Raw genomic sequence first — 17,350 nt, forward strand, 5'->3', positions numbered from 1 at the left:
AGCAAGATCCATATCTTTTATGTTTATCCCACAGATTTCCAACGTGTTCTATTAGTCATTATCTTGTCTTCTCTACCATAATCCATTCCTTTAAAGGTATGGAAATACCTTACTGCTCTATATTTCAATAAAAGATTGGAAAATACATATTTTACTTCCCACCCGACATGCTGATCAGTATTGTATCATGAAATTTTATGAAGTCATCATCTAGGTCCTGTCCTGCAATTCTTGCTTTTTTCTTTTTGGCTTCTCTGGTGATCCCACAACTAAAGGGCAGTACTTACATACCTCAGGAGACAGAGTAGCAAATATTAGATTCCTCAGAGCCCATATATGTGATTCAGAGACCATGAAGAAGAACTTTAACTTTATTTTAAGAGTTGGTGAGAACCACCACCACCACCACGGCATTTAAAAAAAAGGAATTTTCAGCCTTCTCTGCGTTATTTCATGATTCTTGTCTCGTGGGTTCTTCAATATCAATGCTAAAGCCACCTAATTAGAGGCAGCTCAGGACTTCATGGCCATTTTATTTATTTAAACCATTCCTAAATATCCCACCCTTCAAACAGAATTTACCGGGGTGGCGGATAAAGAGCCATAATAACTATGGGTCTCTGAGATTTTTAGGCCCAACTCATGTGGAAGGTCATACTCTCAATTTGGAGAGGGGGGGCAAGAGAGTGCCCTGCTTTATCTATACCCAAGCTAATGTGTTTTAATGGATGAAAACTTTCAGAGAAAAACCCTCTTTCTGATCAATAAAGTAGCGTTTTTCAAAGTAGATGAACTGAAATGTCAATTCTTTATTTTTTAACTGAAAATTCAGACAATATAAATTTTGTATTCTCAAAATGAAAACATAAATACACAACTAGAAAACATAGCAACACATGACCTAATATAATGCACATGACCTGCATTTTACATCTTCTGCCCTGATAAATCATAAAAGGAAAGAATTATCCATCTTGATACTGTACAACTAACTCCTCTTCTCTTTATCACCACCAGTTTACACATAATTACCAGCTCCTCTATATCTTCACTCTCCATATATCTAGAGAACGCCAAACTTCTAATCATCTTTGTTATGAGTCTGCCTCACAGATCCATCCTCCAAAAGGTAGCACGCTACACAATTTGTATTTTCTCCACTATACATGCATGTAACAAGGAAACACCGATTTTTACAAAAAGTTATTTATTAGTATCCTGATCAAAACACAGGTGCTTTACACAGTGTGTTTATTCTTTCAATACCGTATTAATATATAGTCATTTATTTGATGGGGCTTGTATCAGCTGAAGTCAAAATAGGTTCATTCATCTAAGTTCTCCTTGAGCGTAGAATTGAGAATCTTGTTGTGGAGGCTTGATTTCAATGACAGTTCTTTCTGTAATGTTGTAAAGAAACAGTTATATCCCTCTTTAGCAGGAATGCATCACTAGAGCAAATGCAGAAGTAGCCCATCAGATTAGAAGTGATAGACCAGGTTTATACCACAGTAAGTTCCCTCTTCATACTTCAGCTATGTAGATCAGAGGACCACTCCTCTTACTCAATGCCCTCAACCACCCAATACACTCAACAGCCTTTTCTTCTCTACTCACCTAAAACTTCCTGGATGGTTACAATGTTGTTATAATTAAAAGTGTAAATCCTATGCATGTTTACAGAGAATTAAGTCCCATTGCATGCAATAAGTGGGTATAGGGTTGCAACCTAAGCTACTTACTGGAATTTGACCTATAATGAGCTATTTTTAATCTTTCTAAACTTCAACCACGAACATTTTCACAATGATCGCTGACAGAATTAAGCCACAACTATGTTGAGGGTTCTATCAGCAACACTCTATTCTATTCCAAAGTAATAATTAAGTCTCTAAATGATAGACCAGTGTTCTTTCCAGTTTAATTTCCTGTACGATACTTAAAGCATATTTCCCCAGAGTTAAACATTTTTGCTCATTCCTTCAACACCAGGACTACATTCTGTTTTATATGGATCCCCACTCCATATTGTCAAAACCAAAATCTAATTTTAGCTAAATTCCTCTATATGCCCATTTTCTACAAAATTCTTGTTAGGGTACAATCCTATGCTTGTTTAGACAGAAAAAAGTACTACAACCTCCAGCATTCCCCAACCAGACAGGCTGACTGAGGAATGCTGGGAGTTGTAGGACTGTTTTCTGTCTGTTCATGTATAAGATTGTTTTCTGAATATTCTCAACAAATCATTTTGGACATCGATCTTTCCTGTGTATAGAAATTTGTCTGTTGTTCACATTTCCATGTGATCTTGGTATGCCCAAGTTACTTCCAAGTGGTGGTTTAGTTAATGATTTAAGTTTCCCCCCATATCCACCTAGGGATGTCAGAGAAATCCATTTGAGGAAAAAGCGGAGTTCAATGGGTTTTCCTAGGTTTAGACCCCTAGTCTGTAGTGAATTGGGCTAGTTCATGGATTTTCCAGGCATTCTGTGCATTTTTCCCAAGTTCCGCAATTTGTGCAAACTTGTGAACAATTTGTGCAAATTACGACTGAAATTTGCAAAGAAAGTGCGCAACCTGTGGAAAAAATGCCCAGAAAAAGTCCTGGAATTCAGGGAAGAAGCCCATAGCTGGGTTCGCAAATGCAAACTGAGTCATACACTCCAAAGAACTCAGTTGAGTCAAAGAAAGAATTCGTGTTCCCATGACGGACATCCCTATACCCAGCATAGTAGTAGGTTTTCTGAAGATTTGCTACCTCCACCATGTCCCCAGGTTGTTATTATTTACATAGTGCTAATAGTGTGCAAGGCAAGTTAAGAAGTTTAATAGGGAGCTTAGAATCTAAAACAGACTATGCAGAAATAGAGAAAAGGGACGGAGTGTCCAAGCAAGGGATTAAGCCAAAGTCCTAAAAACAAGGGGGGGGGGGAGAAAGTGGGGTTGAGGAGGGATTTCCAGGAAGAGAGGTGGCACAACGTACTTGTTCAAGGAGGGAGCCCCATGCAGGCAGCAATAGAAAATGGATTCATGAAAGAAGAAGAGGCCTTTGAAGAGCTGAGTGCGGTAGAACTGAGGAGTGGAAATCATGGGTAGGGATACAAGGAACAGCCAAATGATTAAAGTGGGGAAAGGCTAAGAAGAGCTTTTTAAAGGAGACATCACAAAGTGTCTTGGATACTAAAGGGGATGGGAATATAGTTGGTGAAAGGGTTGTAAGATGGGCATCACATGGCTGTGGATGGGTATCACACGGCCTAACCACAGGGCGTTATAAATGATTTTGGACAGAGACGAGAAGGCTGTGGTGTAGCCCCCACAAAGAAGACTGCAGTAGTCAAGATAGGAGAGAACCAGAACACATGGTAGAGTTTTAGCAGGAGTTTAGCAATAGCTAGAGAGAAAGGATTGGTCAATGGAAGGTCTTTGCGTAGGGGAGATAATGGCATGTGTGAACATGGTAGGTAAGGAGTGAGAAGAGTGAAACGTTGATGTGGTTGGGGAGTGAGGAGAGAAGAAAAGGAAATGCTATCCAAGAATTGAGAAGTAATGGGATTAAGAGTATGAGCAGATGAGCATCTCAGAACAGCTATATCAAGCAACACCGGAATTAAGGAATGAGGTAGGTGGGGAGATTGGGGTGGATAAATTGTGTTTTATCAAGAAAGAGGTAGCAAGATCCTGGGCAAAAAACATTGCGCAAGGAAGAGGGGCAAACATCAAAATGTGGAGAATAAACTTTGGGGATTGGTAGAATGGGTGTGCGGCTCTGCATGGTGTAGTAATGCTCCTTATCCAATCAAATATAAGACAGCAAGAATTTAAAGAAAGCAGCCGGGACAGGTCTTTTCATTTCTTCCAAAAGGTGCTGAATAGCACAAGAGCATGCACTGAGATAACAAAAGGAGAACTTACGCCAGAGCCATTTGTTTGGGGTGGTGGTGGTGAATTTTAAAATTTTATTAAAACATTTATATCTTGCCTTCCTGGTGCCAAAGTCCCAGAAGTAGACAGCCTTTTTGGGCCCGTGGGCACATTTGGCAATTTGAGACGCTCTTGTGGCCTTCACCACAAAATGACTACCATGGGAGACTCGGCTCTTCACAAAAGACAAGTCACAAAGCAGAAGTGGAGTCTGATGCATAATACACTAATCAACCCCTTTGAACCCACAGATTTCATTGTCTTTCTCCCCCCCACACTTTCTTTTTCTTGGTGGCTGGCTGTGCTGCAGAGGAAAGCATCTGTCTGCAGCCACCCACCGTCTTCATTTCCGAATGTCTCTGAGCCCCATCACATGGCCCAGAAGCATTCGTGGGAAATGCAGCTGGCAACAGCTGGAGGACCTTCCATTGCTTCAATGCAAACCCAGCTGCTAGTAAGAAAGGGTGTTAATTTAAAAAAACGGAGGCAGGCAGGGCACCTTGGCAAGTGCCAAAGAAGACGTCCAGCTTACCCATGATATAAACCAACCAAGGAGATAGGGTCAGCAGTTAAAACCAAAGTATCAAAATATTATCTGACAGAAAGGAATAGTATTCAGTAACCGGGTGGTGGGCAACCACACTTCAAAAGAGACAAAGGTTGAAATATGGAGGAGATTAAGCTTGAAACAGTAGCAATGGCAAATGTTGGGATGATCAGAATACAGGAGCTTGGTTACCAACTAAGTCTCATCAAACTGAGCATATTTGACACGTGTTACGATCTCCACAAACTTGCAGTTGTTCCAAGGTGTCTGGAACCAGGCTGATCTTTCGCATACGAGGGCACAAACCTATGCATGTTTAGACAAAAAGGTCTGACAAACGATCATACTGGGAGTAGTCTAACCATGCATAAAGACAGGTTGCTTACCTGTAACTGCAGTTCTTCGAGTGGTCATCTGTGCAGTCACACATATGGGCTCTGCGCCTGTGCAGGGCCAGCTCCGGAAACTTCACTAGCTGAAAACATTTTTAGGTGGGAACCCCTCCCCCACCATCCACTGAGCATGCTCAGGGGTTCCCGCCCTATCTCCTCAGTTCTTGAAACCGCCTAAACAGTCTCACTGAGGTGAATCACCAGGTAATCAATAATGACACCATAGTGGGGACGGTGGGAGGGTTGTGTGACTGCACAGATGACCACTCGAAGAACTACAGTTACAGGTAAGCAACCTGTCTTTCTTCTTCGTGGTCTCTGTGCATCACACATATGGGCGAATAACAAGCTGACTTACCGGAGGTGGGTGGTGTCAGGTGGTAAAAGTAACTCAAAGTATTGCCGATAACAGTCCCTACGTGCTCTGATGTCCAGGCAATAGTGACTGGCGAAAGTCAGAGGTGTTGACCAGGTGGCCGCTTTACAGAGGTCTGATAAAGCAATTCCTCTTTTGAATGCCATAGAGGTGGCAACTCCTCTCGTGGAGTGAGAACGCACTCTACCCTCCAACGGGAGGCCAGCAAGTTCATAGGCTAATTTAATGGTCTGTACGACCCAAGCAGATATTCTCTGCAAAGATACTTGAAGTCCTTTCTGTTTGTCCCCGTAACAAACGAAAAGTCTTTGAGATCTCCGGAAAATAGCAGTTCTGGACTGATAGAAAGCAAGGGCTCTTCTAACGTCCAATGTGTGAAGGGTTGACTCAAGTGGCGACACAGCGCAGGAAAAAAACTTGGCAGAATGATATCCTGACTAACATGAAACGATGACACAACCTTTGGGAGGAAGGCTGGGTCAGGTCTAAGGACCACCTTGTCAGCGTGGAAAACTGTATAAGGTGGGTCTATGCGGAGTGCTGCTAGCTCGGATGAACGTCTAGCAGACATAATGGCAACTAGAAAAACAACCTTGAAAGTTAGTAAACGAAGGTCCGTAGTTGCCAACGGTTCAAAAGGCTTGCCAGACAATGCCTTGAGCATACAAAAAGGCTCCATTGCGGAACAAAGGAACGAAGGGGTGGAACTGTACTTTTCATCCCTTTCATAAAGCGCTTAACTAGTGGATGAGTGAAGACCGAACAGCCCTGAATCCATAAATGTGAGGCAGAAATTGCTGCCAGATAAACTCTAAGAGAGGAAAACTTCAGGTCTCTTTTAAACAAGGAAAAAAGGAAAGTGAGGATGGTGGAAATAGGCGCTGAAAGGGGTTTCTCATTCCTGCTTAGTGCAAAGGAGGAGAAAGCTTCCCATTTGGTAGCATATGACTTTCTAGTCGCTGGTTTCCTAGCTGCTAGGATTATGTCCCATATATCAGGGGGTAGGGATTGACAGTCTAACGCAGTTGTATCCTCCAGGCTGTTAGGTTCAATGACTCCACATCTGGGTGGAGAATGAGCCCTTTCCCTTTGGAGATTAGGTTAAAATGAGCAATGGGATTGAACAACCCTTCGCCGTCGAATGGCAGGTCCTCAATCTAGCTTACAGAGTGAGACCTGCTAATCATAGGTATGCACTGCTCTCAACTCACAGTTGGTGAGGCAACAGGTCATGTTAAGTTGCTGACAAGAGGAAAAGTTGTTATCTGGACATCATAACTAGATAGTGTATAACTCTGGGGCCCAAAGCAGAAGAATATGTTCTGTGGCCTGGTAGGTCCAACATATATGTTCAGAAAACTCCCCTTGGGAATAACTGAACTAATGTAGAATTGGAACATGGGTGCGTAAAGAAAAAACCCAGTGTCCATTACTGGACCTTATGTAAAGATTCTGCCCTTTCCAATGTCAGAGCCATCAAAGAAGGGGCCTTCCAGGAATTTTTAACTGTCAGAAGCGGTGTTGGAAGGAAAAATATTGACATTGGAATTGGCTTCTCAGTACATACAGCGTGAGATTTATTTACAGTTATGTGTCTCAGTACCGAGTCATCCTCAATGATCAGGAAGTGGTATAAGTCCTCCGAAGGAGGTTCTGCCCTGTGTAGGCACTACATCATGAGGTGATACAGAGGAGAGCAATGTTGAGACCAACTGATAGTCCTCAAAGGATTGAGGGGAATCAGATCTATTCTTATGCTCCAACCCATCTTCCCCAAGTTGATCTCCTGATGCCCCACAGAATGGGGGTGGAATGGAGAAGAGCTAAGTAATTGTACTGACGCATTATGGCTGTAACAGCTGAGCCCTGTGTATCGGTCGCAATGACAGTGATCTCGGTTGTACGTATCCCCATCACGGTACTGATGCCAGTATCCATGCTTGTATGGTATTCTCAGGAGACGTGGCCCATTTAACATTGTGTCCCCTCCTCTCACAAGGGGACCCCCCCAAAAAAGGATGACATCAGACATCATGGTAATAAAACTCTCTCCACTGAAAGCAAAGCACTCAGAGCGTAGAGACTCTGGAGGGAGACCCTGAAATTGGTGGTTAGCCTGCAAGGGATATACTGCCTGATGTGGTGGACAGATGTCACAGTAGCCTTGGCATGAGGTTTTTGTTGTTATTGTTATATGTCCCAAAGGCTTAATTGACCTGGCCTTCCTAGATATCTCTTTTGCTGCAGAAGCAGCTAGAGCGCGTCCAGATTTCTGGAAGATCGGAACGACACACGGATAGAGTCGGGGTCCGAGGACGCTGAGAGGACCTAAGGGGCCTCTGCCACAATTGGCTGCATAAAGCACTTCGGAGAATCCATGGCTTCTAGAGCTTTTCTCTGCAGAAACGCCCTGAGCAATCAGTCCCAGAAGGCTTAAGTGATCCGGCCTTCTAGATATCTCTTTTGCTGCAGATACAGCTAAAGAGCGTCCAGTATTTGAAGATTGGAATGACCCACGGTTAGAGTCAGGGTCCGAGGACACTGAGGGGACATAGGTTGAGGAGCCTCCGCAATGAGTGGCTGCATTGATTGCTTTGGAGAATCCGTGGCTTCTAGAGCATTTTCCCTCAGAATCGCCATGACGCGTTTAGCCCTCAGAAGGCTTAAGAGACAGGTCTCGATGATGCGAGCCTCTCCCAAACAAATCGAGAGAATATCTGTCTGTTGGGGAAGATTATTATTATCATCATCATCATCATCATCATCATCATCCCGCCTTTTGCCCAAGCTTGCTGACACATTTTCAGAAAAAAGGCCTTAACAGCCATGCGAGCCCTCCCTGATGCGATCCCAGATCGCTGGAGGGTGAAATAGCAATAATAAATTAAGACTTAACAAAAACTGAAAACAAACTAAAAGAACTAAAAACCTCAGCACTCTAAAGCTTTCTCCTCACGAGAAAGACAGAAGTTCCCAACGAGACATCCTTTCAGCAAAAAACAACAACACAGAATTTGGTGAGCGATCCCGGGCATGTCGGTATGGAGACATCGATCTGTACCGATGTCTGTCGGTACCAACTGGCGGAGGCGGCTCCTCTCGGTATCGAGGGGAAGCAGGGCCCATGTTTGCCATTGCATAGTCCAAAGAGGAGTCTCTTATTTCACCCTCTGAAACAGATGCCATTAAGGCGGGGTCCTCCACTGGTACTGTAACAATTTGGAAGGGTGATGGTACCGGGGAGTCCAGAGCTTCCTCAGCTTGCGGTGTTGGCGAGGTCAATACCGGCGGTGACAACGGTGTTGCCCATCTCGGTATTGAATAGGACTTCGGTAGCGAAAGCCTCGGTATCGGGCTCTTCGGTATCGGAGGGGACCTTTGTAGTGATGATCTCGGTATCGGGCTCCTCGGTACTGTAGTAGATTTCGGTAGCGAAGTTCTCGGTACTGGACTCTTCGGTATCGACAAAGCTGGATTGGCTAATTTTGTCTTTGCATATTTAGCCTTCAGCTTGCTCTTTTTCTTTTGGGGTTCTTCTGCCCCATTCTGGTCTCTTGCTCTCTTAGAGATTTTCTTCGCTACTTTTTTAGAAGCGGAATGAGAGGAGGTAGGGGGAACCGATAGGGCTTCACTCCAAGTAGGAGGAGGTTGGGGCATTGACTCCATTTTGTTAGAAGTAGAAACTCGAGCCGGTCTCAGTTTATCTACTGCCACCAAGGCCCTTTCCCAGAGAATCGCCCGAAGGCGGTCTGAGCGGTTTTTTCTCACTTGCCTCGAGAATTTTAAGCAAAATACGCAGGATTCAACTACGTGTGCTTCCCCCAAGCACAATAAACACAACGAATGTCCATCCGTCTGGGAGATCTTTTGTCCACAGGATGAACACTTTTTGAAGAGTCCTGTTTGTGCCATAGGCACCTAACTACTAATAAGAAATATAAGGGGGGATTTTTTTTTTAATTTTATATATAGAAAAGTTAGAAAACTGGAGAAGAAGAAAAAGGAAGAAAAAACAACAGTTTTCAGCGAAAAGGTAAAAACCTAACCTAGAAGTCTCCAAGAAAGGTTTTGACCCACAGGCGGTTGAAGAGAACTGAGATAGGGTGGGAACCCCTGAGCATGCTCAGTGGACAGTGGGGGAGGGGTTCCCGCCTAAAAATGTTTTCAGCTAGTGAAGTTTCCGGAGCTGGCCCTGCGCAGGCGCAGAGCCCATATGTGTGATGCACAGAGACCACGAAGAAGAAGATTGCATCCTAAAGCTCTTAAATGGCCTGGGAGCAGGATATTTGAAGAACCACCTTTTTTTCTTTTTCTTTGTATGAATCTTCCTTTAAGATCACTATAATTAGCATTTGAGGCCCAACTCTTAGTACCCCCTTCTTCAGAGGTTACAGCAGTTTGCAAATTGAGGTCTTTTCTGTAGTGGCAGCTTCCTTGTGGAACTCTCAGAAAAAAACTTTTTTGGCACATATCCTATCTTTCAGACACAGAGCCAAAACAAACTAAGCCAAGTATCCAGGCCAGATAAGGTAGTTGATAAGGGCACTGGGTTGATGACAACAGGAAACGAAAGGGAGATTCAAAATGTACCTAATGAATGTTGAAGTTTCAGAAGGAAAGCAATTAGGGCCCAGAATTGTCAAAGTTTGGAGAAGGTGGCCAACTTCACCACAATGGACTTCAAGGTGTGTGTGGGAAGGGGTTTGCAAGCACGGAGAGGCCTCTGAATCAGAGGACAGCAGCAGTGGCAGTATTGACGGCCACCACTTTGGATGGCTTTAAAAGGTGTTAGATGAATTCCTGAAGGAGAATGTTATCAGTGGCTACTTGTCCTGATGGCTATATGCTACTTCCAGTATCAGAGGCAGTATGCTGATGAACACCAGTTGCTGGGGAACATGGGCAGGAGGACGCCACTGCACTCATGTCCTGCTTGTGGGTTTCCGGTCGACAACTTGTTGACCATGGGTGAACAGAATGCTGGACCTTATGGACCTTGGTGTGATTTAGCATGGCTCTTCTTATATTCTTATTGGAAGGAGGTAGTTTTCAGGGATAGGAACAGGTTTGAGTGTGAACAAGTGGTTGTGGAATGAGATTACTTTTTGGGTAAGAGAGCAGCAGCTCCAAGGGGATGGCAGAAAGTGGGAGATTAGATCTGGAAAAGAATCAGGTAGGTGCCATTATACTGGAAACAAACACCAAAAAGATACAAGTAGCAGGGTTGGGAGATTGGAAGCATCAGAGGAGAAGGGACCCAGAACAAGAAAGGGAACTGGAATTGGGCAGAGAGTTGCAACTCTTTAAGAGGAGGAGGGAAATCCAAACAGGGCACTAATCTGGTGGTTTGGCAGCCATCAATGCCAGTGAGAGGTTAATGATGCCAAAGCAACCACATTTGGTTAGAACACAACCAATTCCATTTATATGCACACAGAAACATTGGGCGAAAAAAATATAACGGGAGAAATTACGTTGGGATTTTCTACAGTGAGCCAGTTCACTGTAGTGGTTAGTGTTGGACTAGGATTCAAATCCCTCTTCAGCCATTAAGCTGAAGGGCACCACTAAAGGCTGAGAGCAAACAGTGTTCTTTCGCAACCTAACCCTACAGCCACAAAATTTCAAAGTTGCATCTAGAATTAGTAACCATTCATGAAGAACCCTTCAGATAACTACTCCCAGATGGGATAATCATCATCCCATAATGCAAGGCAGCAAGACAGTAATTTTTTTAAAAAATTGCTCTCCCACATGGATTTAGGGAAAATCTCAACTCCCATTAAGTCCATGACTAAACTGTAATGGAGCTTTGCTAGCATTAAAACTTTGATCTCAACAAACTCATCATGGTTAGCTTCTTCCAGGAAACTAAGCTAAGCAGTTTGCTCCTGAACTTTCCCTGGGGCGGACTCTACTCTTTCCCATAAAGCTATGCAGTAAGAAAATACAGGTTAAGACATACCATGAAATCTAGATAGCTAGGATGGTTGGTGGATTTGCTTTCCTTGCTTTCTTCTAATGGCTGTCGGTGCAGGGAATCTAGAGGCATGTTTTTGGAAGGAGTCTGCAAAATGCAATTGTAAATACACACCTACTTGTCTAATATCATTAAATGCATTAAACCTAATGTGCCTCTTGTCATGTGATTAGAAGAAAAAGCTGCTGCAGCTAGTACAAAGGAATGATTTCATTATTATACAAATGATTCCAAACAGCTCCTCCTCCCCCTAAAGCTCTGAAGTTCACGTATTTCCCCAACTTTGCTCATCACTCTCACTATCCAACATAGTTGGATTGTTTTCACCCTTTAGGCAGCTGTTAAGCTTCGCCATATTATTGCGCAACTTTTTGGAGACTGGCTCAAGGACCTAGACATTGGCTTAGTTGCCATTCCAGGCTGCCACAAAGTCTCATCTATTTTCTAGGTGTCTCTATTTGGAATCCCTCTGAGTTTTCCCCATTAACAATTAGACCTGATTAGGCCTTATTCTTGACTCCATTGGCTTTACTGCATTTACTGAAGTAGCAAGCGTCTACTCAATTTCCCACAGATGTACCGACTCCAAAACTGTCCCAATACACAGGACAGTTCTGTTCTTTAATTTTCCACTAAGTGAAGCCTCCCCTTTAGTCTCTTGTACCTTTCATCGCTTTATTGCACAAGTTATTTTACATGGCACATGTGCTTTTAGGAGGAAATCTTTTTCATTAATACAGCTTTAAGAAGACCAGTTCTTCTCCCAGGCCAAGACTGCCAGGATCTATTTTACGCTTGCATGATTGCTATAGCCTGCCAAACTCAACTCCTCATTATCTTATGTGGAGAGTTAAAGAATGAAAGCCTCACTTTTAAGAATGGGGCAAAGAGTAATTGCTGTCAAAACACAACAGAAATGGGAACAGCATCTATGGCTATAGTCTATTTAATTAGCTTTCTTTGCCTTATGGGCTCGACTTGAATGTCAACTGGCATTTATGTGAAGTTTGTAATTAACATTAGCTCACCATACCAAGGCAATTAAGTTCATAGTCTCAAAGTCAAATACTCAGATCAGTACTGGTCATTAAATTAACTTCCTTAACCAATGTACTTTGGAAGAAAAGCAACAGTTATCTTCCCCTTCTCAAGTCTTTTGAAGAATTTGCTACAGGTGTCTGCAAACTTACGTGGGAGTAAATCACACTTAACTTAGCAGGACTTATTTCCAAGTAAATATTCAAAGGATCATGTTGTTAGTAATACAAAATGACAGATATGAAGCAACAGTGACCTCCAATGTAAAAATACATTTTTCTTGTTTTCTTCAGTCTTTAACATTCATGCTGTACAATGGCTTTTTTGAAACAAATACAAAAATATGACTGCTTATCCTTGTTTCACTAGGATATATTCAATGAACAGGACACAATCTTATGTGTGAGGCTATTTCCTTGTTTGTTAGACACACTTGGGGATGTCTTTAGTCCCTAGAACTGGAGGGAGCAAATGTTGCAGATATAGGCAATGTTTCTGGGCTGTGGGCACATTTGGCAATTTGAGAAACTGTCATGGGCACTACCATAAAATGGCCTCCGAACCTCCAATTTCCAGCATCAACAGAAAGCTGTTGCACAGGAATCCCAACTGCTGATAAGAAAATGTGTTCATTAGAAAAAGAGTAGGGAACCAAGAAATGTCTCCATGGGGCATATTGGTGCCCGTGGGTGTTACATTACCTACCCTTGTTGTATTGTTACTTCTCAGAAAAAGCATATGGATCTGAGATGACATGATAATAATCATGCTTCCAAACAACTTAGGATACAGATTTAAACATGCTATATACAAAAGGTACTTGACTGGTGCAAGAAAAAATTTGGATGCCAGGGGTTCAAAGAGTGTAGTTCACAGGCAGCCTCAAGCTCAGTCTAGGGAGGCCCGCCAGTCTGTGTGTGTGCGTGCTACCCCAGCCCACACCCAGTGTAGCCCTCAGAGCTGAAGATGTTGTACACACGTGATCTAGAGCAATGGATCTAAGACAAGGAAACAATGGAGAAATAGTGGTTTTCACCAGACCTTTATATGCTCATTTTCGCTTTTATGGTTCATATTGAACTCTTTCACTACAGAAGTGGATCAATAAGGGGTCACCTGTTATCAGCATCTCTCATTCCCAGGAACCAACAAGACTTGGTTCATACATAGCACGAACCCATGGGTTTTTGAATTCTGGGTTATTGTGATGTGCGAACCCTGTGAACCCAGTTGTGCAAACAAACCATGGTGTGTTAACCACAAACAACTCAGAGACCTGGTTTGTATAACAGGGCTCGCTACTGGTTATTTAACACACAACAAGGTGTGGGTGCCAGTTCGCATATCTAACCCATGCTCAGCAGTTGTCATGCCATATGAACCTGGCAAGCATGGATTATGTGAGGGTTAAACAACCTTCACACAACCCATGGCCTGTTTTAGGGTCATGTTACCTCTCGCATAGGGTTTGCACAACACAACAACTCCTGAGCGGGATTGGATATACAAAATGGTGGCCACACACACACCAGAGCTATGGTGGGTAAATATCCCATGGTGGGCTGTTGTATTGTACAAACTGGCCCAGAGAGAACACCTATGGTTTGATGTTGTGTTATGAACTCTGAGACGTTTAAACCATGGGTAGACATTATGTATGAACCCATAACCATGGGAGGATTCACCAGGCTAGTTAGTGGGCAAGAGTGATTAAAAAAATCAGCTGCTCTTCATGCCGGTACTACAGCACCGCAAAGACCTTTGGGATACTGGAAGGGAGAGGGAAGAAGAAGGAAAACAAACAATCCAGAGACATAAAAAACAAATCACGGTTTGTTTGTCTGCCAGACAAACCCTAAGTATTATTTATCAAAAATATTTATATATATCACTTATTTGAAGCCAATCCCAAAGCAGTTTACAAAAGGATAAAAAACAAAACAAACTAACAAAAAGGACCACACACACACAAACAAAATAGTATCATGAGGCTGGTACAAAGATCGCTCACGGCTAGGGGAAAGCCAAAGCCAACAGATATGTTTTCCAATAAACACCTAAAACACACCAGTGTTGTGGCGTGATGTACTTTAGACAGATAGTGAAACAAGCCATGTGCACACTAGGTAAATAGCTCTGCCTTCACTGGACAGTAGCAAAATCCTCTGTAGCGTGCAACATTTTTGCTAGGTTCAAAAGATGCAAGCTTGTCGCTTTCTTCCTTTGAAGAAAGTGTTAGTCCATGTTTATAGATTAAGGCTCAATCTATCAAAACTAGCTTTCACAAGCCACAATAGCGAGCACCAGTTAAGGGAAGGTGAAATAAGGCAAGTAGCTTCTTTTTTTAAAAAAAAGTCCTATTTTCCACAACACTTTCTTGCACTGAAGATTATCCTGTCACAGGCGGCTTTGGATGTAATGACAAGCTGAAACACAAAATGTTTGACTTGCATAACATTAACATCTAAATCAGACAAGAGTTAAGCAGAATTTTGAATTCATTTTGAATAAGCATTTATTGAAAAGATTATTAACACTTGCAGATTCCAAGAAATTGAGTTATTATGACACTTCCTTATTTGTTCAATACTTTACTGGATTCTTGAGCTTGGGTGTGAACAGGCAGCAGTACTGGAGAGTGCAGGCCACACCCAAGCTCATTTCCCAAAACACCACGGCAGGCAATGTTACTGCCCAGGATTAAGGTAATCCAACCATTGCTAGTTAACAACTGGGTTTCTATTGTTCAAATGCATCCTCTAAAATAGAGGGCATAAGCACCCTTTATTTTATGAATTCCAGCAAGTTTACCAAGCAATATATATAGTCATCCTTTTAAAGCAAGGTTAAGACTTTACTCTACTCCAAGGCATTTGATAAGGTTTTAACTGGTCCCTGGATCTCCACTGTTAATTGTTTTAATTAATTGTTTGGCATGTACTTTTTTAATAATATGTTTTACATTGTATTTTCAAGGTTTTAATCTTTTGTAAACTGCCCAGAGAGCCTTGACTATTGGGAGGCATTGAAAGAATAAATAAATAATTAAAATGTGATAAAAAGAAACTTGATTCATTTTACTCACCTTTGATTGAGCAGAGTGTTTGCCAGCAACAGCTATGTTGTTTGCTATATTACTGCAGTTGGTTGCTTTAAGTACAGTTAAGTTAGAGGCTACCTGCAAAATATAGTTCCCATCAGAAATATGAAGCTCATGATGACTTCAGCAAACAGCACATTAACTCTTCATTAAATCTTCATGAAAATATTCTCAGGGGTGCTAAGGATGAATCAAATCTGATAACGGCCTCTGTGACTTCAAGTATTTTCAATCAGCTTTGCCTAATATGCCAACTGTGACCATACCTGGATGGAGACAGCCTAGCCACCACTGAGATTCACCAATCAGAGACAGGTGCAAAATAGTGGCTGAGGTGGGTAGACATACAATAAGAATTAAGGAACAGGGTGCCTCCAAGTACATACTCATCCCAGGAATTTGTGATCAGAACCAGAACCAAGCTCACAAGTCCTTTCACATATAAAATTCACTCCTAGTTCTTCTGAAGCATTCTTTTATGGCAACTTTGTCGTGATAGGAAGGGGGGGACTTTTTAGTTGTTTTATTTATTTATTGGTTACATGTTATATTCCACCTAGCCAATCCATTGCAAATCATCCAGAGATCTACCAAGAGATCCAAATCTACTTTCTGTCCACCCTTGTCTTCTAGAACAGGCCACTGCTTGATTCTAGAACCAGGTCAGCACGGCACAGGTATCAAACAGCAAGAATTAGCTGGAGTCTAGTCTATAGCTCAAGTAGTATTGACACCCCTGAATTCTCTACATTAATACCAAATAACGTTTGCTACCACAAAACACCTTAATCAGTGGGTCACCACTTTGGCGTCTACTTTTCACAACTATGGATCTTAAGTTGCGTCTTATTCAGCAAAAAGTTTGTTTCCTGCCTGTCAGACACTGCAATGTCTCTTAATAAGGGATTATCTAATTCAGCTAACTGTTGGCAGTACAATACAGCTAAGGCTTCTTTTAAACATATGTTTTTGCAATGCCCGACCCCGACTCACGAACTGTCTCAGTGGAGGGTTAATGGAAACTGGGTTGGCCTCTTCCATGAGGAAAATTTGGTACATTCTTGCTTTAGAATGAAGAGGAGGAACACACCCATACAAGCATATTCTCCATCACGAAGTGAGAAAGCCACAGCTGGCATTATGGTACTATGTTTCTGGCAGAAAAAAACTATTTGTACCCCAGATCATTTATACACACAGAAGACTTCAACTTGAAGGTATGTACCTATTTTAATCAGGTAATCTTTCAAGCAGACAATTATTTACCTTGCGTATCTTGTTAGAAGTTGGAGTGTTCGCACTTGCAGGCCTTTTAACAGCTGTTTTTGGAGTTGCAGATTCATCCCTCCTCACCGACTGTAAAACAAAACATTTTAATCTAGTAAACCATAACTTCAGGTCAGTGGTAAATTCCCCATTGCCCCTTTCTGAAATGAGTCAGTTTAGGAAAGTGTAAGCAACAAAACAAAAGCAACCCTCCAACCTGACCCAGCAATAGCTCCCATCCCAAAATTTCCAAGACATGTTCAGTATGTCAAAACACAAGGCCCCCAGGGTAGTAAATTAAAAAGCAACCTCGAAGAATGCCCCTCCACATACATGTGCAGTCCGTATTGAATGAATGTAACCAAGGCTGTGTTCACATCCTACCTTGGGAGATCTTTTTTTAAAAGCGTGCGGCACCCATTTATATTTAGCATACTAACACTTAAAAACCTGTAAACTAAGCCTGTTGTGTTCCAAAAGCCACAGGGAGCCAGTGCTCATACAGAGAGATCGCATCAGGGGAGAAGGCTCCTGCATTCTGCACCCTTTGAGCAGTTAGACACATCTTGCTAGCCCTGCTCCTCAGCGACCACATTGTCTTGTACATACTGCTACCATTTTGCAACAGGGCTCATCCGTGGCCCTGATGCCTCCCTTGCTTCCCACACAGCAGTAGCAGCTCCCTCACCCCCCTGGTCAGCCAGCCACTTTCCCTCCTTCCACC

The 17,350-nt window shown here is 42.5% G+C and overlaps 1 protein-coding gene across 1 annotated transcript in view; it reads right to left on the minus strand.

Moving 5' to 3' along the window:
• Positions 1 to 872: 872 nt before the first annotated feature.
• Positions 873 to 17,350, minus strand: part of LOC134400163 (protein regulator of cytokinesis 1-like) — a 31,793-nt gene continuing 15,315 nt past the window's right edge. Inside the window, exons 11-13 of the mRNA XM_063128453.1 lie at positions 16,627 to 16,716; positions 15,346 to 15,438; positions 873 to 1,400 (exon numbers count right to left, since the gene is read on the minus strand). Of these exons, the coding sequence (XP_062984523.1) occupies positions 1,326 to 1,400; positions 15,346 to 15,438; positions 16,627 to 16,716 (258 nt within the window). The 3' untranslated portion in view covers positions 873 to 1,325. The remainder of the gene's footprint in view (positions 1,401 to 15,345; positions 15,439 to 16,626; positions 16,717 to 17,350) is intronic.

The sequence above is a fragment of the Elgaria multicarinata genome, chromosome 6, assembly GCF_023053635.1.
Source record: "Elgaria multicarinata webbii isolate HBS135686 ecotype San Diego chromosome 6, rElgMul1.1.pri, whole genome shotgun sequence".
Lineage (NCBI taxonomy): Eukaryota > Metazoa > Chordata > Lepidosauria > Squamata > Anguidae > Elgaria > Elgaria multicarinata.